This window comes from Melozone crissalis, unplaced genomic scaffold (genome assembly GCF_028551555.1).
Source record: "Melozone crissalis strain CALT ecotype California unplaced genomic scaffold, PUWL_Pcris_2 ptg000033l_1, whole genome shotgun sequence".
In the NCBI taxonomy this organism is placed as follows: Eukaryota; Metazoa; Chordata; class Aves; order Passeriformes; family Passerellidae; genus Melozone; species Melozone crissalis.
The window spans coordinates 3,468,111-3,491,303 of NW_026535811.1; the positions used below are offsets into that span (position 1 = coordinate 3,468,111).

The 23,193-nt window shown below is 39.9% G+C and overlaps 1 protein-coding gene across 1 annotated transcript; it reads left to right on the forward strand.

The window, feature by feature from the left end:
* The first annotated feature begins 14,697 nt into the window (after positions 1 to 14,697).
* On the forward strand, positions 14,698 to 22,807 carry RERGL (RERG like). The gene is made up of 5 exons (XM_054281998.1): positions 14,698 to 14,766; positions 14,894 to 14,950; positions 18,256 to 18,329; positions 19,432 to 19,580; positions 20,660 to 22,807. The coding sequence occupies exons 1-5, from the start codon at positions 14,715 to 14,717 to the stop codon at positions 20,940 to 20,942; spliced, it is 615 nt and encodes a 204-aa protein (XP_054137973.1). The 5' UTR covers positions 14,698 to 14,714; the 3' UTR covers positions 20,943 to 22,807.
* The last annotated feature ends 386 nt before the right edge of the window (positions 22,808 to 23,193 follow it).

Below are 23,193 nucleotides of genomic sequence, written 5' to 3' on the forward strand. Positions count from 1 at the left end.
GCAATAATTCCCATGGCCTGTGGGAAGAGCAGATGATGGCAACCACAGGCCAAGGTTGTCCTCCCTGCATCTCATCAAGCCCTTGCCTAAGCCAGGAATTTGTAGCTGAACCAACTTTGTCCATGACACTGGTGACTTGAAGTGGCAATAGGAATGCACTACATTGTTTTGTTCTCTTCAGGCTTGGTTTGTTTTAAAATTAGTAAGCATTTTTCCTAATCAAGCTGAGCTTCAGTGACCAGACATCCTGCTGAATATTTTATTGCAAGTGAAAAATGGGAATTACTTTGGTCCCTTAAAACACTGAGTACAAGATGCTTGACTTTTAACTCAATTTTTACCTAAGCATTAGTCCTTACTAAACTGTTATAGGATTTACATGAATACAGCCAGCACTAGCTGCTGTATTTCTCTACATGTGGCCTCTACAGATACCAGATATATATCAATATAAATAGAATTTCTGAGAAAACACAGACCCTCTTTTCTTAAAATAAAAGCAAAATCAGAACCAGATTAAAATAGACAGACCAGTCTAAAAATAGTATGTGTTTCAACGTTTTGGTTTTTCTAAGACGATAATAAATCCACTTAAAAATTTTGACCGTTCATGCCCCCAAATAAATCACTTAATCTGTCATTTTTCCTCATCCATCTAATTGCAGCTGGAATAGGAAGGAAAAGAGGGGGGAAAAGGCAATTTTGGCATGACTTTTGCATCAGGGTCATCCAGGAACACATTTGGTCCATGACATGGGCAGGATTAGCTCTGTGCTGGCTTGGAACTGCAGTTCACCACGCTCAGCTCATCAGTTTCTCCTCCTCCTGACACACTGCCTTCCCTGTGCCCACACACTGCTATGCCCAGCTCTGGAAGCAAGGCAAGCAAAGTTTTTATCCTGCTTTATTTAGAATTGCATCAGGCAACTACACTCTAGAAGAAAGTTCTTCAACTCTTTACTGATTAATTGCAAAAAAACCCAAAACCAAAAAAAAATAAAAAAAAATCCTAGAAAAGAGAAATTACCCACAACTCACACCCCTTGCAATCTCAAGGCTGTTTCACTCAAGAACAAAATTATGTCATTTCCACCTATTTTAAGTGACTCAAATCTGCACTGAACAAGATAACTGCTAGTTCTTTAGGCAGGAATTACTTCTCAGCATTTTACATGGCTTCAGATAAAAAATATTTTCATGACATCCTCCAAAAACCTCTCACCACCAAAGGAACCCAAGGTTAAATACTTTAATGTAGAGTTAAAAAAATGGAGAAAATTTCCACACTAAAGTAATCAGAGACATGTGCTTCAACTTCATGGGGTGAAGCAAATCCCTCCCCTTCTTTTTCTGAGAAACGCAGAGGGGAAAGGAGCTGCTTTTCACAGGCAGGCAGCACCAAATGCCACTTTCAAGGTCACAGTCCAGATAAGAAGTCCCAGGGCAGGAACAACATAACTTTCCTTTTCATAATTGTTTTCTGAATCTGTCTGGTCACTCTGAGTTCATGCCATCATCTCCCTTTTTTATTTGCCTTGCTGCTTTGCACATTTCAGTGAATCTTCACACACAGTATCAAGTACAGACAATATAATGGGAATTAAAGCTCTTTGAAAGCCTGTGCCACAAATTCAATTAGCAGTAGCAAGAACCCAGTAGCTAGCAGCAAGTCCAAAAAATATAATAGGATTACTTGGGGGTTTAGTGATGAATCAAGTCCTGCCCAAATACTTTTTTTTTCGCTTTCTACTCCTCCAGAAGTGAGCATAGAGACCCAGCTCTTCCTAATAATGTCCAGAATGACATGTTTGGTTAGTCTTCGAAAGATCTACTTCACTTTAAAGTCCATGAGCATTGTAATAATTATCATTAATAGACAAGGAATTTTGTTTTGGTGTCTACAGTTTAAAACACACAAAGCTAATTTTTATTAAAAGAATATATATTATTGTATTTGTTGCGTCTTCCATTCAGGACACATTCTCTACCCAGAAACGTGGAGAAATGGAGGAAGAAAATTCAATACTCTGCCACTATACAACAGAGTTCCTTCCAAGGCAGAAATGATGACTCCCAGCCTTAAAAGCAATCAGTTCCAAGCACAAAACTACAGAGAAAACTACTACCACCCACCAAACTGGAGCCAACCCCAGAAGAAATGGAGAGTCACAGTGTGAGAGAAGCAAGTTTGAGATAACTGCTCTGGGAATGAGCTCAAACCCAAGCACATCCAGCAGAGCCCTGTTCTGAGCCATGAGAAACCCCCCAGCCAGGCATTTATCTACCACATCAGTAAATTGCCACCATTAGATTCAGAGAAATCAACTTTTCCATCTCCTTTTTGCTCAAAACCATTTCAGGGCTCTTTCTTGCCCACACCACATTACGAAGTTGGCTGTGTATGAACAATATTTACCTGAAAATGTGCTTACTAGCTCTAGGAATTTCCCAGGAGGAATACACACATCTTTTTAGTACATAGCAAAGTCACTCATCTTCTGCTAGAAGTCTCCTTGATGCACTCAAGAAAAATTCAGCTCTTTGGCTGGAAAGAATTCCTAAATCTCTGCAGCATTAGCACACTAGAAGGGGCAAAAAGCTTTGATGTAATTATTGCCAGTAGGTGGTATGCATTAACTATTATTTTCAAGCCAGCAGGTTTATTCAGCAGCTTTAGAAACAATAAAACTCTCAAGACTTGAGGGAAAAAAAAGTAAAATATTTTTAAAAAATCATTAACCAGTCTTATGCATTCATGACAAATTGCAATTATAAGCAGGCATTCATGCTGGGAATAATTAGCAGCATACCTCAACATTATTGAATGTCAATGAAGTCAAGAATACTCTTCATGAAAGAACAATACAGAGGAGGTGGCCAAGTTGTATTTAAAAGGAGGCAGGAGCAATTTTGTTAATTGCAGGGAAAAATGCCAGCTGTAAACAGAATAGGCTCTCAGTTTGCAGCATTTCTTCAAAAACAGGAACCAAACACACTGAAGGACAAAACATTTTGTTGCTAAAGTTTAAGAGAGGACAGACTGCTTGCTAGCCAGATGTTTTTTTAAATACTCCTTGATAATAAGGTATTGTTACTCTAAATTAGATATTTGGTGGGTATTTTGAGTTCTGTCATCCAGAGGAGTCTCCCAAGACTGCAAAGTGCACATCTCAGGGAATGAGTAACCTCACATAAAATGCACTTCTAAGGAGCAGTAGCATGAACACAAAATGCACATTTCAGTGCAATATGGGCAGATAAGGGAGACTGCTCCCCTACTTTTAATAACTCCAAAGTCAAGTTTCATTTCTCAAGAACGCATTTGTAAATAAAAGAATTTCACATCAAAGTGGTCTGTGACAGTGCCTCAGTAGTGGCTTAGGCTGGGTTTCTCTTTCTCACAACAATATTTGGTTGTCTGTTTTTAAGGAAAATGGCAGAATTATTCTTCTTTAAATGAGACTGCAAGAAGCTGAAGCAAACAAAAATCCATACAAATATGTAAACCCCCAGATCTGCAGCACCCTGACTCAAAATTAATTGCCTTAGACTAACCAAGAACCTGAGTAGGAGCCACAGATTGCAGATCCCTTAATATCTAAGTTTATGCTGCTGTAACTTGGCTGGCAAATGCAGAATTTATGAGCAACTAGAAGAATTCCACGCTATAGGGAAATTTTTCCTATGTAAAAATATTTTTAATGAAGCAGAGAAGGCAAAAGATTTTTCTGGCATGTTGGAGAGAAGCAGGATGGTGGGTTGGTATCACAACGAGATGATAAAATACTTTGTAGTCCGTTGATAACTAAGGAATATGTTAAACAACACTTAAAACAATAAACACAATATTAATATTCCTGGATAACTCACAGAGAACTCTTGAAATATATTTACAGATTATGACACAATTTATGCCTTATTGCAACCTTCCAATATTTAAAGGGAGCTTTTAAGAAAGATGGGGACAGATTTTTCAGTAGGATAAGGGGTGGTTCTAAATTAGAAGGGGGTAAATTTGAACTTAATTCAAGGAATAAATGTTTTACAATGAGGGTGCAGAAACACTGGCACAGGCTGCCCAGAGAAGCAGTGGATTACCCATCCCTGGAAACACTCAAGGACAGATTGGAGAAGGTTCTGAGCAATCTGATCTAGTACAAGATTCCCCTGCTCATTGCAGCAGTGCTGGACTAAAACATCTTTAAAAGTCCCTTCCAGCTGAACCAATTCTATTATTTAAACTGAATATCCTTTGTTTCCACATCACATTTCAACTAATGCCCCCAAGGTATTCTAACAGTACTCTTCAAAAACAACAGTACTCTTAAATTTAAAAAAAAAAAAGATCTTTCTTAATATTATTAAGAAAGAGAAAATATAAAATTCATACTTAATAATAAATATTTACGAATATAAAATTTATATTTAATAAATAAATTTTATATTAAATAGTAGTTATTTAAATAATATTAATTTAATATTTATTTATAGAATAGCCATTATACATTTCTTCATTTTTAAGAGATATAAACTTCGTTAAAGAACTTTGAACAGCAAGATTGTGCCCAGAAGAATCACAATTAAAAAAAAAAAAAAAATCAACAACAAAAAAGTGTTTTACTAAAAGACTTTTTAGATCCTCCTACTTCAACAAACAGATAAACACTTTGACAGAGCCCAGCCAGGGTGGAATAGGCTGACCTTTAGCCAGGGCTTTGTTTACAGGAGCAGGAGGCAGCACGGCCCCTTAGGAAAGGCTCTGCAGGTTCCTGATGCCAGGCCAGCGCCGAGGGAAGGGAGGAGGTGGAAAAAGGAACTTTTCACCCAGCCCAGATGTGGCTCCACAGCTGGAATGCATCAGACACAGGCATCCCACAGGCCCCTGTCCCATCTCAGGGGTTTTCAGGGTTTGCAGGGTGAAAAAGGATCAGCAAACCTGCTTCAACACCCACCCCATTCAACAGGGACAGGCTAATGCTGGTGCTCCCAAAATCGGCCGCTGGAGGTGAAGACAAGTCAGAGTAAATTCTGCTGCCCCTAAATCATGAGCTGTTTTCTGAAAGATTATGGGGGTTTTTGGGCAAAAAGAGCAATAACTGGATTTTCTACTACTGCAAGGGCATAGAGGCAGAGCTAAGGTTTGTGTGTCATTAACTTGAGTACTTCCATACATTCCAGTGGGTTCGGCTGTTTGTTTTCCCAAAGCGGGGATGGGAGAGGATTTTGTTTTCCCCTGCTGGGGTTGTTTTTGTTGTTGTTTTTTTTGTTTTTGTTTTTGTTTTTAAGACTTGGACATTTCTAGAAAATAAGTTTACTTGCTTGCACCAAGAAATCTGAGCTATGCACACACAACGAAATAGTCATGTTTTTTGGATACAACACATTGATCTTTATGCACACACTGTTCAGTTTTACTTTATGTTTTTTATGTTTCCACTCTTTTTTTTTTGCATAACTGGAAAGAGATCACAGTTCCTGAAGAAGCTATGCAATTCAAGACAAAAAGAAAGCTGTATCCACATGAATGATGATCACATCTTACAAAATTTAAAAAAAGCAAATCACTTAACTTTTTTAAAAAGCAAGCACTTAGGTACCAAACACTTACAATTCCTGACATTAGCACCTAAAGAACATCAGGAAAACCGAAAAAGGCAAAAATAAAACTGTAAAAAAGAGTAATTTTGAACTTGCTGGGCAAGGCATTGAACAAAAAGGTTTGAAACCAACCTGCAACCCTCGAGTGGTGCTCCTGAAGGCTGAAACTTTTCCATAATCCTTTATCAGGCAGAAATGCTGGCTGGAACAAACCTCCAGATCTTCACAATTTCTACCATCTCCAAGACAGAGCAGCAGCTACTTCACACAGAAGTTTTCTACTCCTCTTCAACTTCTAATTCTCCAGCCTTCTACCTGCCTCTCACATCCTCTGTCCCACTCTTTGTCCTCTCCAACATCTCACTAAAACTCTCCTCACCTGTGCATGCTCAGTCATTCCCTAGGGAGGAGCAATCCTCCCCTGCCCTTCCAAGGCTTATCAGCGACCAAGGATGAAGGAGGAGATCAACAAGCAGCTCCTCCCCTATCTAGCGTGAGTCTCCTTTTCAAAAAAACAAGCCTCACCTGCAGGTTAACAACCTCACTAATCAGTTCAGCAAGCAAGAGAAGAAAGGAAGAACTCTGGAGATGAAAGCAAACAGCAAGATTTTCGTGACCTTTCATTGAATTTGAGGAATAAAAAATGCCAAACTTCGAGAAGGCATGAGAAAAATCTCCAGCAGTAAAAACCTGATGAGGTTTTGTAGCAGGAGTTAATTTGAGTTTAAGGGATGCAGTGTCACAGTTGAGATGTGACCACAACACAGAGTGTCACCACACAATATCAGAAAGCTTCAACCCACACAGAGTAACACCATTCCGCTTCATAAGGCTTCACCCTAAACCCAGTAACACCAAGCCTCATCAGAAGGCTTCAGGCACCTGCCCACACACAGTAACATCATTCCAACTTCAGAAAACTTCACCCTAAACCCAGTAACACCATACTTCTTCAGAATGAAAAAACACCTTACCTCTTCAGAAAGCTTCAGTGGTGTCCACATGGGAGTAACACCTTACCTCTTCAGAAGGCTTCAGGCATCTCCTCACACACAGTAACACCTTTCCACTCCAGCAGGCTGCAGCATCTGCCATCCCTGTCCCTCAGGCCAGGCTTTTATGCCCTGCACCTGTGTGCCCTCTGTGCCCTCGTTACTGTTAATGCTGCTCACCTGTGGGCACAGCTGAGGCCAATTGGGGATGATGGGGCACAGCTGGGGGCAATGAGGAATGATTGGGCACAGCCTCACCCCAATCACCACACACTCTGTGCTTACAATTTTTTGCAGTCCATGCTCACACTCACAGAAGAGTCATTAATATTTGGCTGCCCTCAAAAATAGCTCCAGTTTCAGGCAGCAGACTGCCATCAAACATTTTCCAACGTGGAATGTGTGGTATAAAGATGACAGGAATCAGCAAGCCACATTAGGATTCTGAGGTAAGACTCAGATTAAAGCACAGATATGACAAGCCAGCAGCTGATGAAGCCCCACCTGCAATTATATAATGTTAAAATCTCCTAAATAGTAATAACTGAATAAACTGAATTTCCTCTCCAATCCATATTCCTGTTCTTGCTGAACCCTTCAGTGTAAACAAGGAATTGCATGATCTGGAAGGAGTCACCTCTTTCAGATTTGGCTTCTGAAGTTTTAAACTGACCTTGAAATGAGCTTTATCACAAAAAGCAAGCACTTCTGGAAAACATATTTTTCAATGGAGACAGTTTAGGCTGTGGCCCCAGACTAGAACAATGTGAAAACATTAAGTCCTTATCATGGCATGAGGTTAAGGATTAAAGTGTAGGTACAACTAGAAGCAAGATATAAAAATATTTACTTCCCCAATATATCTCCTTATCTCTGCAAGCCGTGTCTGTTTGCTGTCCTAACAAATTCATTTTTCCTGTAGCAGCTTTCACCCTCCAGAGCTAGGACAGGCTGGATTCAGCCAAGCATCAGTGCCATGTCAGCCAAGCTCTAAATGTTCAATCTTCTGCAGAAGTAACAGCTTTGATTCTCCAGGCTGAGGCTGACTTTGCAGTTCTGGAAGTCAATAAAAAATGTTTGACTTGTAAACTGAGCAGATTTGGTCTGGATGTCAGGGAGAAAAAAATAAATGTAGTGCTCTCAGCATGTCAGCTTGACAGGGTCACTTTGCTTTTCTGACCACAATTCTGCTTTAAAACTAACCTTTCAGCAGCTGCTCAGTTCCAGTCATCAATCCTACTGCTGTTGAAAAGCAATTGCAAAAACACCCATTGACTTCAGCAGGAACAGGATGAGGCTCTTATCTTATAAATGATAGTCTTATGACACACAAAGTGAACATAAAAAATCTCACTATGATTCAGACAGGCAGAAAATGTCCCCATTGACCCAGCTCAGCTCACTGGAGACCTACATCCATTTGTTTTCACTTCAACAAACAGAAGGGTTTATGATTTTTTTTTTAATAAATCAAGGCAAGGCTATGATAGAAAACAAAACCTATTCTATCTCTGATGGAATCTGCAGATAAGGTTTGTAATAAAGTGGAAAATCTCTGATCCTTAACCATATCTAGAAGGTGAGCACAGCCCCCTGACTAAGGCTGCATTTTATAAATTGTGTTGGGTCCACACTCAAAGCAATCTTGGCTTACCAAATTCAGGATTTTTAGACTGAGAAGATTTGAGTCCTTTAAATGGAGCAGCAACACTGTAATGCAAATCATCAAGTTGCAGGACCATTAAAATTCTCCTATTTCATTGCCCTCTGGGCAACAATTGAGTCTGAGCCACCAGCAGGCCTCCAAAGGGAAACAGAACAAAAAGACAAGCAAAGACACAATCCAGCAGTGTGAGGGTTTCAAATCCAAAATTCATTACCTTCACTGCAGCATTTTTACCACAAAGAGTTGTCCCCAGCAGAACATGCTAAAATGGATGGTTTTTTCCCTGTTTAGTTTGTCAGCTTTTTCAAACCCATACAGTAAGAGTCTGCTTGGTTCCTGGGTTTCAGGGCATCTTTTCCAAATTGTTCAGCTCCACTGGAGACAGAGATTCTTCCCACCCCACACACTGAGTTGTCAGCACTACATAAGTGTGTTCTGAGCAGCTACAGTTTTCTATACACTAATTAAAGCTTCATATAGAACCTCAGCTAATTAAAATTCCAATGAACTAATTCTGAAATGAACTGTCTGCAACTGGGTATTTACATGAAAATACCTGCTGATGAACGGGTGTTTCTGTTCTTCTTTTCCCTCCTGCTTTCTTCAGCAGCAGTCAACAGCTGTGGGCACACAAAGCATCCAAAACAATTCCAGATTCAGATGTTAAACCCTGAGGTATTTTTTCCTCACAGTCATAATCCCCATTAGTGCCTCCACAATATGCTCTGCAGTGTTATATACCTGGGGTTTGTTTCTATTCCTGAATCCCAGAATCCTACAGCTACCTTGGATTTTTTTCTTTTTTTTTTTTTTGCTACCATTATCCTCACTGTGTGCATGAAAACAAAGTAATTTATAAATTTCTCATAAGAGCCTGTCTGCAGGAACTTCTCACAGCCAAAAAAGTCCAGAGATTGTCAGTAATAAATTTACCGATTGCCCTCGGGGAAAACAAAACAAGAAAAAAAAAAAAAAAAAAAAAACTGAACAAAACCAGCTAAATACAACCCAAACCCAAAAACTTGCAGTGAATATGTTGTATTTTTCTCTTTTTGTTTAAGCCAGAAAGGTGTAAGACCTATGCTGTAAATAGGTCCTTGCCTGATACATGTTTAGTGTGGTACAATCAAAACAAACTTGAGTCAGACCAGCTCCTGCTAGATTTGAGACCAAGAAAAATATTCCAAGCCTTTTGTTTTATTTCTAATGGCCATACCTCTAAATTAGTAATTCTAGCCCTGAACTGTTTGCATTATCTACTGCACCAAGCAAAACAAAACCCTTAGGGAGACCTGAAAACAACACTGGCCACACTCAGCTGTAACAATTTCCATTGCCCAAAGAGAGAAAAGTTCAAAAAGTACATCAACAATATAATTATTAGTAGGAATTTGGATTATAAAAACCCGTTCAGAACCTCAGTTTTTATCTACATACAAAACAATAACCAAAATATCTACTTGTTATCATTTTTATCTGCAGTAGAACTCTATGCCTGAGCACTTGGACTATAAGCACCTTATTCTGATGAAACTGCACTTAGGAAGATATTAAGTAGCATTAAATGAAAATATTAGAAAATAATTAGAAAAAATATTATTGATATTAGAAAACAATTAGAAAAACTGGCCAGAAAATTTTAAGCCAAATCATAGCTTTAGTATCAGAGGCTTATTAAAAAGTTCAGGTAAGTGCCAGTTTTCTGAGGGCAGTTCTGCTCAGTCACTGGAGTTGATGCCATGTAACTCACAGATAAATATTTTAACACATAACACAGGCAAACACGAAATAATACATTAAATGTAAAGTAAGAAAACGTGAAGTCTTCAAAAAGAATCTCTGTCCCTCCTTCTCACACCCCATAATGATTCAAGTAATGGATTTATAGCAAGGAAAAAAGATATCCTCTGCTTCATATATACTGTTCAAAGATTTTTCAGACTGTATCCACAATCAAAAAATGCACAAGATCTGATTTGGAGAGTGGGGAGAATTGACAATGACAGCGAAGATGCTCAGCTGGAGCCTCCCTTCATCTCTGAACCCATGGAGGCAACCTGAGCCTTTTCTGAGTATTGAAAGAGCTGACATTAAACCTGAAGGGCCCCAAACAGAGGCCAAGACTTTATAGCTCAACACTCCCCGTGCAAAAAGACCTGGCTTCCCCTGCAGATCAGCTTATCTCATGTGCTCACCTGAGATAAGGACGTTTGTGCCAGCATCTTACTGCAGAATGGTTAAAATGCTGCAAAATCAAACCCTGGTTTATCTCCCTGTGACGCATTCAGGAACTTTCAGCAGGACTTTCATCACCAAGCAGGCTCACCAAACATCAGTGATCACTGGAAAGTCTTGGCCACCACAGCAGAAACAGGTTGGGTGTCATTTGCAGCCCTGCAAATTAATTAATTAATTAATTAATTAATTAATTTCTAATGTCTCTTCCATTCATTTCAAAGTTCACTGTGGTCTGGTTTTCCTACTTCACAGGCAGGGAAAGCTTCTAATCTAATATTTTGCTTGTGTCATCTGTTTCCAGGCCTCTATTTCTTCCATGTATTTTAGGGGAAAGCCTTCAGTTGTAGTTCCCACAATTTTTGTGTATGGGACACTTGTTTCTAGACTATGAGAAAAAATATATAAATGCAGTTTGTACTAATTTTCTAATATATAAAATCATCTTCATATGATAAGCCCCCATATATTTTTCCCAACTGATTAAATAAACAAAAAATACATTAATTAAATGAAGCACTATCTTTTTGTTCTTTCCTAAAATAAGTCAAGTCTTAATTGCTTGTAGAATGCAAGTTCACAGGGTTTTTTTCCCAGCTGATGGAAATTATATAAGTTTTTTCACTATGTATTTTTGGGAGTGTCATTTTTCTGACAGCTCAGTAGTTTTAGCCTTTATTTTATTATTTTTTTTTCTTTTTCTTTTTTTCTTTTTTAATTTCTCTTTTTTACATGTGAACATGTAAGTGAGCAAACCACCAGAAATTTTCTTTGGCCATAATTTTTATCAAATCAGAGATGGAAATTTAGGTAAGGACAAAAGAACAAAAATAAAAAAAAAAACAATTTACCAAATGACTTGGTGGCAAAGGTTAATCTTCCCTGAAATTTCATGGTGTCTTGCAGCACTTTTTACCACAGCTGTTTTTGTTTTGTGAGATTCTTTGGGGGGAGGGGGGGTTGTTTGTTTGTTTCTAATTTCTTGTATAAATAACGTCTGTGACAGAGAATAAAAACTGGTTTCATCCCTGAAGATTTTTGCAATCACCTGGGATGTAAGAAACAGAATTTGAAATTTTAAATTGTCATTTGATTCAAGTCAGGTACTTGAGCCTGGGCTTTTTAAACCTTAAATAAATATTTCTCTATCACAGGACTGTTTAATTATTTTAGGATAATATTCCCTGTCTTATCATCCTTTGCTAAACGTATCTGGAAAGTAACTAATTTTTTTTCCAATGCTAAAAGAGGCATAAAAATGTCAAACACTTAGAATTATCTCAATAAGCAATATTGCTTTCTGGCAAATTCAAATACAGAAACAGATTTCTTTAATTTTTTAAAAATTTCTACTGATATTATCAATAACTTCCTCTACACAGTGTTTAATTTTTAATGTAAATTACAAAAAAAATTAATTTTCGTTGTAAAATGAAAAGGCAGCAGTAATAATAGAATATTGACAGAAAAATGGATATTCAGGAGTTCCTCCCATTATAAATTTTCTCAGTTCCACTTAGTTCCAGGAGGAGCTGGAGAAAAACAGTCTTTCAGAAAAGAAACATTCACATTGTTTAATCTTCAATTAAACTTTATTTCTCTAATGCTTTAAGTTATATGCTTAACAAATACACACAACAAATTATTTTAGTCTTCTGAACGTTTTTTGTTTTGTTTTACTAAAAGAAATAGTCCCAGGCAGCACATTCTTTAACATGTGCAACAACCTAATTTGGTCATCGTATCTGCTGTTTAGGCAAGGGATGTGTTTATGTAGTTAAGTTCAAATAATGAGAAGAGAGACCTGGATTCTGTTCTTCCCTTTGCTGAGGGTATGAAATAAGACTTTGGACAAATCACATTCCAAGTACAACACTTACTACCACAGCATTTGATTTTTAACAAGCTGCCATATCCTCAATATTTATTCTAAGCTTCCTGTAAAGTCTCAGTGTCCTGTTGCAGTGGTTTCAATGTATATGGAACAGCAAAACACCCAAGTTGTGCCTTTTGCGTTAATATTGGCTCAAGCCTAGTGATCTCAGCATCCTGCTATTCCAAAAGCAAATCTTAAAACAGCCAAAAAAAGTCAGACTACAGTTCTTTTAGACATTTGGGTAACTGTTGTCTTGTGAGCAAGCAATAGCAGAACAGGACAAGGGGGAATGGCTTCAAACTGAAAGATAGTAGGGTTAGATAGGGTATTAGGGAAAAATTCTTTACCCTGGGGATGGTGAGGGTGGTTACCACAGGCTGCCAGAGAAATTGTGGCTGTCCCATCCCTGGAAGTGTCCAAGGCCAGGCTGCAAGGGGCTCAGAGCAACCTGGGACAGTGGAAGTGGAAGATTTCCAACCCCCAAGGCAGAGGTTGGAAATGGATGATCTTTAATGTCCCTTCCAACCCAGACCATTCTGTGATTCTGTGAATAAACCTCCACAAAGCAAACCTGATGACATATCAGATATCCTCTGATCACACCTCCAGCCCTGAGCAACTTTTAAGCAGGGAATTTAGAGCCAAGTTGCATCACCTGTTAATTTTTAAATGTCTTTTCCTACAGCTGTAACAAACACATTCAAACACCTCCCCTGCCTGTTTTCCTGAGCTCATGGAAATCTCCTGTACCTGGAACACCCCCTGGCAAGCACTCTGCAGCAGTGCTTCATTGAATGATCTATATAATTTATGTAATTTCACAACAACTCCATCAGAAGAAGAGAGTAAAAATCAGAATAAGTATACTAAAGTTATATAAACCAAATAAAATAAACATGAACAGTACAAGTATAAAAGCACAAGCAACCTGGATGGTAAATCTCTTATTTCAGTGGATTAAGTGAACCTTTGCACAGATGTATTTTGTGTATGCTCAGAACCAAATAGACATTAGAGAGCACTTGAAGAACATGAAAAAAAGAGGCACAGCAGACACAAGGTGTCTTTCCAGTGGGATAAGCCCTTCCTACCTCACCTACCAGACCTGTAGTATTTTGCTATTTCACATTTTCCCTTTTCACAGGTGTACTGCAAGTCTTAGCTGAACACTGTGCACCACATAACCCCAAATTTAAACTCAGTAAAAACAATCTCAGGCACAAAAAGGCAAGTCCACAGAAGGTTTTCACAAGATTATAGACTTAGCGAGAGTTAGGTGAGAGTTATGAAACCTGGGACAGAGAACAGACAAGTGCAAACCACTTTTTAAGAAAAATTTTTATAGCAAGTTACCCCCAGAATCACTTAAAAAAAACAAACAACCAAACAAACAAAAAACAACCCAAAAGCACCTTAGTTTCTTCACTTTCACATTCCTGGTATAAAATGATGACAAGCCTGCAAAACAAACTTAGAGCAAAACCAAACACACAGACACACCCCCACACACAGAGGTTGGGTTTTGGATTTTTTTTGTTGTTTTTTGGGGATTTCTTTGTTTGTTCGCGGTTTTGTGTTGGGATTTTTTGGATTGTTTTTTATTTGTTTGGTTTTTGGGGTTCTTAATGTTTTGGGGGTTTTTGGGGGGGTCTAATTGTTGCTTTTTATTTGTTTGGTTTTGGGGGGGGTTTTGAGTTGTTTGGCTTTTTTGTTGTTTTTTGTTTGTTTTTTTTTTGAGGTTTTTGTTGTTGCTATTTTTTTGTTGTTGTTTTTTATTTGTCTATTCTTGTGGTTATTTTTTTGTTGTTGTTGTTTGGGATTTTTTGTTGGGCTTTTTTTTGTCGTCGTTTTTTATTTGTTTGGTTTTTTGGGCTTTTTTGGGTTTTTTTTGGTTTGGGTTTTTTTTGTTTGTTTGTTTGTTCTTTTCTATTTGTTTGGGGGTTTTTTTGTGTTTTTTTTTTTTGTTTTTTAATTTAGGGTTTTTTCTTCGGTTTTTCTTTTTTTGGTTGTGGGGAGTGTTTGGGGTTTTTTTTTTGTTTTGTTTTGTTTTGTTTTCTTTTGTGTTTTGTCCTGTTTCCCTTCCCCCCCCATCCCCGGAGCGCACCGAGAGGAGGAGGAGGAGGAGGGAGAGGAAGGCGCCCCTCACAAAGTTGGCGCGGGGGGGGCGCGGCCGGGGGGCACCGGAGGGAGGAGGAGGAGGAGGAGGAGGAGGAAGGCGCCTCTGAGAATCCTCGGGGAGCTGCACGGCCCCGGCGGGAGGAGGCGGGCAGAGCTGAGGGCTGCGGGCTGCGGGGCGGCGTCGCCTGAGGCGCTTTAAAGGCGCGCAAGCGGCGGGGGCGGCGGCGCCATGGGCGAGGTGAAGGTGGCCGTGCTGGGCGGCAGCGGGGCCGGCAAATCGGGTAAGGGTGAGGGGGGAAACAGGGAATGGATGGGGTTCGGTGCAGGGGGAGGAGAGGCCCCGCCGATCCCGGGTTTGATAATCCCGGCTCTGCTAATCCTGATCCCGGCTCTGCTTCCCTTACGCAGCGCTGGCGGTGCGGTTCCTGACCCGGCGGTTCATCGGAGAGTACGCGTCCGGAGCCGGTGAGAGCACGGAGGGAGGGATGGAGGGATGGATAGAGGAAGGAATGGAGGGATGGATGGAAGGATAGATAGAGGGATGGATGGAGGGATAGATGGAGGCAGAGATGGAGGAATAGATGGAAGGATGGAGGCAGGGATGGAGGGATAGGTGGAGGGATGGATGGAGGGACAGAAGGAGGAATGGAAGGATAGATGGAGAAATGCAAGGAGGGATAGAGGGAGGAATGGAGGCAGGGATAGATGGAAGGATAGAGAGAGGAATGGAGGGATGGATGGGTGGATGGAGGGAGGTTTTTCCCCTGGGGAGAGCAAGTGCTAGATGTATGTTAATATAAGTATGTGACACAGAAACTGCATTTAGGGGGAGGCGATGGCTCAGAGCTAAGACAGTGCAGTGTTATGTGAAAAAGTGCATGAACAGAAATGATGAGCAAAGAGGGTGGTAGTGCTAATATTCAAATATCATAATTAATTAGTTTGACTGCCAAACTCCCAAAAAACTCACTTCTTTTTCAAACCAAAACAATGCATCACATCTTTTTTATCTGTCTTACTGAAACCTGTAAAACTCATGCTCTCTCATAAATCTGTAGTTTGGTTTGCCCATCCTGAAAGTAAAGATTTAAACAGCAAAGCACAGAGTACATTTCCGAAGCACTGCTTCCAAAAAAGCAAATATAAGTGCTTAAATGGTAGAAAGTAGAGTAGCATTTCTTGCTTACAGCTGCTCTCAACAACATCCCATTACTTCTATTGTGAACTGTAAAGTTTTTTCCTGACGTGGTGTTGTGAGTGCTTTTTCCCCTTGTGGCTCCCCAAGCGCTGATTTGATGGAGAATTTGGTTGTGGGAGAACTTTGCACGGAGATGGGAATTCCCTCTCTGTTATGGGGTCCTGCTGGGGTGTGAGCCCTGGGGAAGAGGCAAAGGGTGAACCGGGGGTCAGGGGGAGATCGATGCTCTCAAAGCAGCTGGGAAGGGGAAGAGAACCGGGCTGAGAGTGGGGTATGGCCAGCTCGGTCAGAGAGAGCAAAGAAATAGGCTAAAAAACCCCAAAACAAGACCTGTTGTACCGAATATCCTCTCCTCGGCTCCAGGGCATATTCAGATTGTTTATCAGCACGGGTGGTTAATCAAAGCATTAACTCTATCCCCCAGTGGGGCAGGAGGGCACTGCTTTGGTGGCTTTGGGGAATACCTGGCTGGTTACAGGATTAAATGTCACTTTGGTGCCATTCGTGCCACTTTCGTTAAGGCACTTCTAAATCTAGGAAGGTGGCAAAGCAGGACTTGAACTTTTACACCCCGGGTGGAAATACCTTTCAGCTGATGCACAAATAACTCTGGAAGTGTGCTGCCACCCCAGCTGATGTGGCAGAGATCCCAAAACTTAACAAGGAACAGAGATTGCCCTCCTCTACCTCACTCTCCCTGCTAAAGTAAAGGATTCTCTCGGTTACGTTATTTTTCAAGATATATTACACTCTCCATGCTTTCCTCCCCCTTCTCCCACAGGAATCAGAGTAGCTTCTAGTGATCTGTAAATAACAAAGAAAAAACAAGGAAAAATTAAGGAGGAACAGAGAAAAGAAAAAGAAAAAAAGAAGGAAAACAGAGAAAAAGAAAATAAAAAAGAAGAAAAAAGTTAACAAGGAGCAGAAATTGCTGTCTACCTTAATCTCCCTGCTAAAGTAAAGGATTCTCTCCACACTTTTTTTTCCTCTCCCCCACAGGAATCAGAGTAGCTTCTAGTGATCTGTAAATAACAAAGAAAAAAGAAGCACTAAGCTGAATTGTATAGAATATATCCAAATGAACTTATTCTGAAGGAAGAGCTACAATTGTTCATGTGTGCTCTACCATTATTTGTTATTTTACAGAGACTGAGCAGACAGTTTGTGTCCCAGCTGGCTGCTCTAGATCTAAGCTACCACATACAAATTATGTGCTCTCTGTGTGTTCCAAGCCATCTACAATCAAATCAGGTTCTGTTCCCAGCCTCCAGTACTGCAAGTCCTGTAAAAGGCATGTCAAACCCCCAGAACATTTTCATTTTTTAACCAATGATTGTTGGAAGATGAGTTTAGCACTGTTTCTAGAGATGAGGAAAGTGGTAATAGGGGTGGTAAAATAAAGATCATGCCACTATTAGTGGAGCCAAAATAATGATAATTAAAAGTTTGTTTAATTAAGGAAACAAGCAAGGGGCTGTAGATTTTGTACCCTGAGATGCTTGGGACTGATGGTTTATCATCAGATGAATTCTTAAGATGAGCATGAGGAATGCTGAAGATGCTGAGTTCCAGAGATCACTGAGCTATCCCTCATTACACAGTTTTAAGTGTGTTTTCTGTACTGTCAACACCAATTCTTGTCCCTGTAGCTCAGAAAATGACAAATTACAGCGCAGAAAGCCTGCTGGCAACCACAAACTGCTTCCCCTTGCTCAGAATATCCTGCTGCTTTAAATAGTAGTGATGGTGTGTCTGCAGTAGAGTTCCCAGTGCTGGTGGAGAGTCCTAAATCTGAGACACTGCAAGAAATATTTTTGGACTAGATCCTAAGGACATGGTCCTGTAAATACTCTTGGCCTAATGCTGCCTGGTATGAGAACTCTTAAAGCACCAGAAGCCATGGTAAATAAATATTATTGCTAAATAACACTTCTGTGCAGAATCAGAGCTGCACATTTGATAATCCTGAGCCCTGGTATCCAGCTGAATGGTGATCAGCATTTAGCTGATTGTGAGGATTGTGAATTCCCCTCACCTCTGTTTTGGAAGAGGAAAAGCAGGGTCTGAAAGTACTCACTCACTGAGACTTTGATGGGAACACCACAGATAAATGGTACTGGTCTGCCTGAGGGGTTGATTGGGGCAAAATTCAATAGGTTTGTTTCCAGTGTGTGTTCAGAAAAAAAGGCAAACAACCAGACATAAAAACCAAAAGCACAAAGCAAACAAAAACCCTTCCCCTAACAACCTTCCTTACCTGCAAAAGAAACCAGATCAGTGACCAAAAATTCTAAATTTCTTGGGAAACCAATCAAATAACCAGTATTCAGGGAATCCTCAGTATTACCAAATTTCCAAACAAAAACCCCTTCCCTAGCAACCTTCCTCACCTGCAAAAAAAACCAAAAACCAAACAGATCAGAGACAAAAGAATTCTAAATTTCTTGAGAAACCAATCAAATAACCAGTATTCAATGAATACTCAGTATTATCAAATTGCACTGTTGCCTTTTCTTTTCACTGTCATGCCCAGTCAGTAACACTGATTTTCTTTGGCTATTATCTATCTTAGAATGCATCTACACCAAACACTTGTGCCTGGATGGGAGGCAGATACACCTGGAAATTTATGACCCTTGCTCACAGGTAAGAATTTAGCAGGAGGAGGGTAAAGAAAAGCTGTTCTTCATTACCTGTGTACATGGTAAAAAGGGTCAAGGGGTTACAAACTTTTAATTGCTGGAATTTGTGCCTGCTCTTTTGTTTTTTTTTTAAAAAAGTGAAATTTTATAGTTGCTGGGACTTGGAACTAGTAAGTCCTTTCCCATTAGCAGGAGAGATTTTGGTTGCACATATTTGTGCTAGCGTTCTCTGATATGTCTGTGCTCATATTTTTTTTCCTTAGGAACAAGGCCTAACTTTGGCTGTCTAGCAAAGCAAATGATTTTTTTTTTTTTCTGATTAGCTTCCAGTTTTTCATCTATTTTAGGTCCTATGGTCTTGCTAGCTGCTGCCAAGTCATGTGCAGGGATAAGCTAATTTTAAATAGTTTTGAAATGACACTCCTTTGCTTAATGGGACACTTTAAAGCTGTTGCTTTCTGGAAATCAGAAGTGTGGCAGCTTTTGGTGTGAAGAGAGTCAAGGATTAGTACAACCCCATTATCACTCAAGTGACTTTAGTCACTAGTTTTATTAAACTCAACTGCAGACTGAAAGAAGGTTTTTTTTTCCCTAGCTCTTCAGAAATTTAACATATGGGCAATTAGTGTTTGAAACTTGAACAATTCAAAGAGGAAAGAAAAATGAAGAAAATCCTTAAGCTTACTGTAGTCAGAACATTAGGAACAAGCAAACCAGAGCTACAACCACAAAACTCACAAATGTTGATGGCTCCTGTCTGTTTCACTCTCATGTAACCCTGGAGAATATTAAGCAATGGCTGTACAGGTTGTAGAATTTCACTGCTTAAACAAAGCGTAAATGTCTCATAATGAAACTGTCAGTGAAGCAAAGTGCCATTTTTGATGTTGGCTTATTTATTTGTATAAATAAATTTATACAAATATAAAGGCTTTATTTATAAGACTCTTGGAGCAGCACTAGCCTGAATTCAATGGCAGCACCCAAACCTATTAAATACCTTCTGCAGTGAAGGTTACCATGTTCTGGCATTCACAGCAACAGAGAAAAGCTCTGGAGTGGCAATAGTAACATTATTTTTCTGTGTTCTTTTGCACCTCTTTCAGCCCCAGCAGGGGAAGCTGTCCCTGGCAGATGAGCTGCACTGGGCTGATGCATTTATCATTGTCTATGACATCAGTGACAGAGCATCCTTTGCCTTTGCCAAGGCCCTGCTCTACAGGATCCGAGAGTCTCACATAGGAGTTTGTAAAAAGTAAGTGGCATGATTTATTTTGTTTTTCCCCTTAGCAAGACTCTTTTGTGAGCTTGCAGGCTATCCTAGCAGCAATAAAAATCCGGCAGCAACAAAGTGATGTAACACAATGCCAACAACATGGTACCCATGGATAAAATGTGTGTCAAATTACAATCAATTTTACTGTAACCAAACCCAAGTACATCAGCATTTTTGTTCTTAATTCTTACAGAACTAGTATTTAAATTATTGCTATAAATATTTCTGCTGTGTTACATGGGTGAAAAAGCCTGACATAGTCATTCTGTGCTTTTACTTCCCCGCTCAATTGCCAATGGAGATGCACAAACACAGAGGGTGAAGAAAAGCATTTCCCACAATAAAGGAAAGTAATACCACAAATATCTCCTAAACTGCCTTTGCTGGTGACCCCAGCATCATTTGTGCACACGGGTGACAATATGGAAAGAAAGAAACCACTTTAAAAAAAAAAAATCACCAGAACTGCAGGTGTGAGTGTGGATGGGGGTGTGTATTCCTGCATCAGTCAGCTGAGGTGCTTTCTAAATAAGAGAGTGAAATCTTTTACCTATATCAGAAGAGAAATAAAACCCCCATTTTTCTGTCTGTTTTACTGCTGACCTTTCTTAATTAAGGTTAATTTCTAAAAGGAATAATTTTAGCAGAAGCTTGGAATTAGATTTCCTGTGTTTCTTTCTGAGTTATGCCACTGGCACTGATCTGTCCTGCAAATGGAGATAATCATCAAGTTACTTCTTCATGAAGTCCTGGTGCTGACAATATACTCAGCAGCATAGAGCATGAGAAAAAGCAGTGGATTAAAAATACATTAATTCTTTGAGTAGAGAAAAAAAAAATGAAAATCTACTGGTAGAGAACAGCTTGTCTGAAAAAATCCTTTGACAAATGGAAAACTAGAAGTCTTCCTGGTCAGGTGAGGGGTTTGGTTAGTTCATTATGGGTTATTGTGAAATGCCTGTTATACACACATACTTTTCATACACACTGAATTTAGCACAGCATATAACACAGCATTGCACAACTCTTTTCTCTAACTGGAACCTTTTTCATTTCAGGATGGTCGAGTCATCAGTGTTTTTGGTTGGCAATAAACAGGATCTATGCCACATGAGGGAGGTTGGCTGGGATGAAGGACAGAAGCTGGCGATAGACAACAAGTGCCAATTCTGTGAACTGTCAGCAGCAGAGCACTATCAGGAGGTTGTGGCAATGTTCACCAAGGTGCTGAGGAACATCACTGCCAACTCCAAAGTGAAGGAGAGGAGACGACCAAGCGGCTCCAAGTCAATGGCCAAGCTGATCAACAATGTGTTTGGGAAGAGGAGGAAATCTGTGTAAGAGAGGGTTAGTCCTGAAGTTGGAACAAGCTGAAATAATGGAGCTGAGCTCTTGGGATTCACTGAATTTCCTCCAAAGGTCAATATGTGGAGGAGTAAGGCAGTAGAAACCAAAGGTGGGAGACAGTAGGGTCTAGACCTGGAAGATCTGACCTATTTCAGCTCTGCTGCAGATTTACTGTATAGGGCAGTGCCATTTAAACTGTGAGCTGCTCCAGAGGAGAGGTTTAGTCTGTATTTATTCAACACCAGCATGGTCTTGGATAGAGCTTCTAGGTGCAACTGAGATATAAACAGATCTATAATTTCACAGATTCACTTCCATTGGAAAAGACCCTAAAGTCATCAAAACCAGCCATTAACCAAACACTACCAAGTCTACCACTAAACCACATAATATCCAGTAAACTCAGCCTTGCTGATCAAAATCTTACTTCAGAATCCTGAGTAGGTTTTTTAGTATGTGTGCAAGAACATTTGCACTAAGAACAGCAAAATACTGCAAGCTTCATGTGGTAGTGTATTTGTATTTAACTCAGGTTCTTGTGTGCCTTACACTTGCTGAAATTCATATGAATTCAGTGCTTAGACACCAAGTCTACAAAAGGTATTTACCTGCAGAGCTGCCTTGCAGAGGCACCAGAAGTAGGGAAGCAGATAGATAAAGCAGTATTGTCTCCTGTTTCAGTATCTTTTTTTCTTTATTCCATGAGTGATGAGAGAAAGTGGAGAGGGTTGAGGAGTGTGGGAGCTGAAATGTTGGTGAAATGTTACTCAGTGAGCGCTGGGCTGTTTTGGCAAGGTGGTTGTTGAGTGAAATGATTTTACAGCAGGGGCCAGGATAAGGCTTGGGCTGATCCCTTCCACAGAGCAGCTTTTGTCAGCTCCCACAAAAGTTTCATTAGCTGCAAGGTGGATGTGACTGCTCAACCTCAGATGGCAGCAGCAGCTTGGAAGGCACATGGTAAGGAGCACAAGTTCTCTAGGATATCTGCCTGGATTTAAAGGTCAGCCTGCTGGTGAGACCTGTGCTCACAGAGAGTGTTTTTCCTAATAACCAATGTCCTCACAGCTACTCATGGCTGTGGAATTGAAATGCCACAGAGAGAGCACCGAGTACCGCTGGCTACACTTTTCACATGTGGATATTAAACATCAGCTGGGCTTAAATGTGTTGTCAGTTGACATTCAGAGCTCTTACTCTGGACAGCTAAATAAGGGCTTAGCCCAGAGTGTTTGCAAGTGCTGTTCTCATACAGAAATTATGAAAGGGAAGTGATCTGAAGATGAATTGCTGCCTCCTACACACTCCAGGGGACAGCTGGGATTCAGTCTTTGTGGGATGCTGAGTTGAAGCCTACCTCTGCTCTGAAATTTTACCTGCATTGAAACTAAAAACTTTCAGGTTTTATGTTTTTTTACTTTCAGTTTTTGAGTGTTCACCCTTAAGACAACATAAAAAGGTTACATATAATCTTAGCAGTAAGGTTGTAAAACAGTAGTAAAGCACATTTTATTGTGTTGACCAAAGATCACTTTTTTAAAGCAAAAGATACTGCTTATTTCACTTGTTATAAGACTAAAAATATTGGAAATAGTTCTCAGTTGACAGGCACAGGGTTGCTTTGTTTTCCTGCAGATGCTGCCCTGCCATATCAGGAGCATTTTAAGTGTATGGTCAATATCTATGAGACTGAATGTGCAGATTACTCATATACACCCCTCAGATTCCCAGCCCACACAGGATTCCAGAACTACCAACAGAGTTGTAGCTTTACCTTGCTCTAGCAATTCCAAATTCCAGAACTCTTATTTGTATTTACTGCTCTGGTATTAAATAAACTGGATATAAGATGGATGTATTAATGGTTTTTGTTTTGTTTTCCCTTTACTCTGGTATAAAGCTACAGAGTTTTGACTGCTATAAAAGGGAAGCACTGTGCCGATCTGAAATTCAGACTGGTAAATCTAGGAATAAGCCACTTGCACCAAAGAGAAACTCTGCCTGTGTTTGCTGAGCACAACGAAGAAGCCCTCATGTGCCTTTAAACAGTGAAGGGAGCCTTGTAAATATAGCTTTATCCCTTAAAAATTAGTCAAAACAGCCACAGAGAGGCCAATTAGTTGTGTTCATATTCCTAAGAACGTGGGATTTCAGATAGATGGAACATGTAGTACAGCCCAAAGTCTTTTTGTCTGTATGAAGTAAGTGTTGGAACAGAGTAGCTGTCCTGTACAGGGCCAGGTGCTCA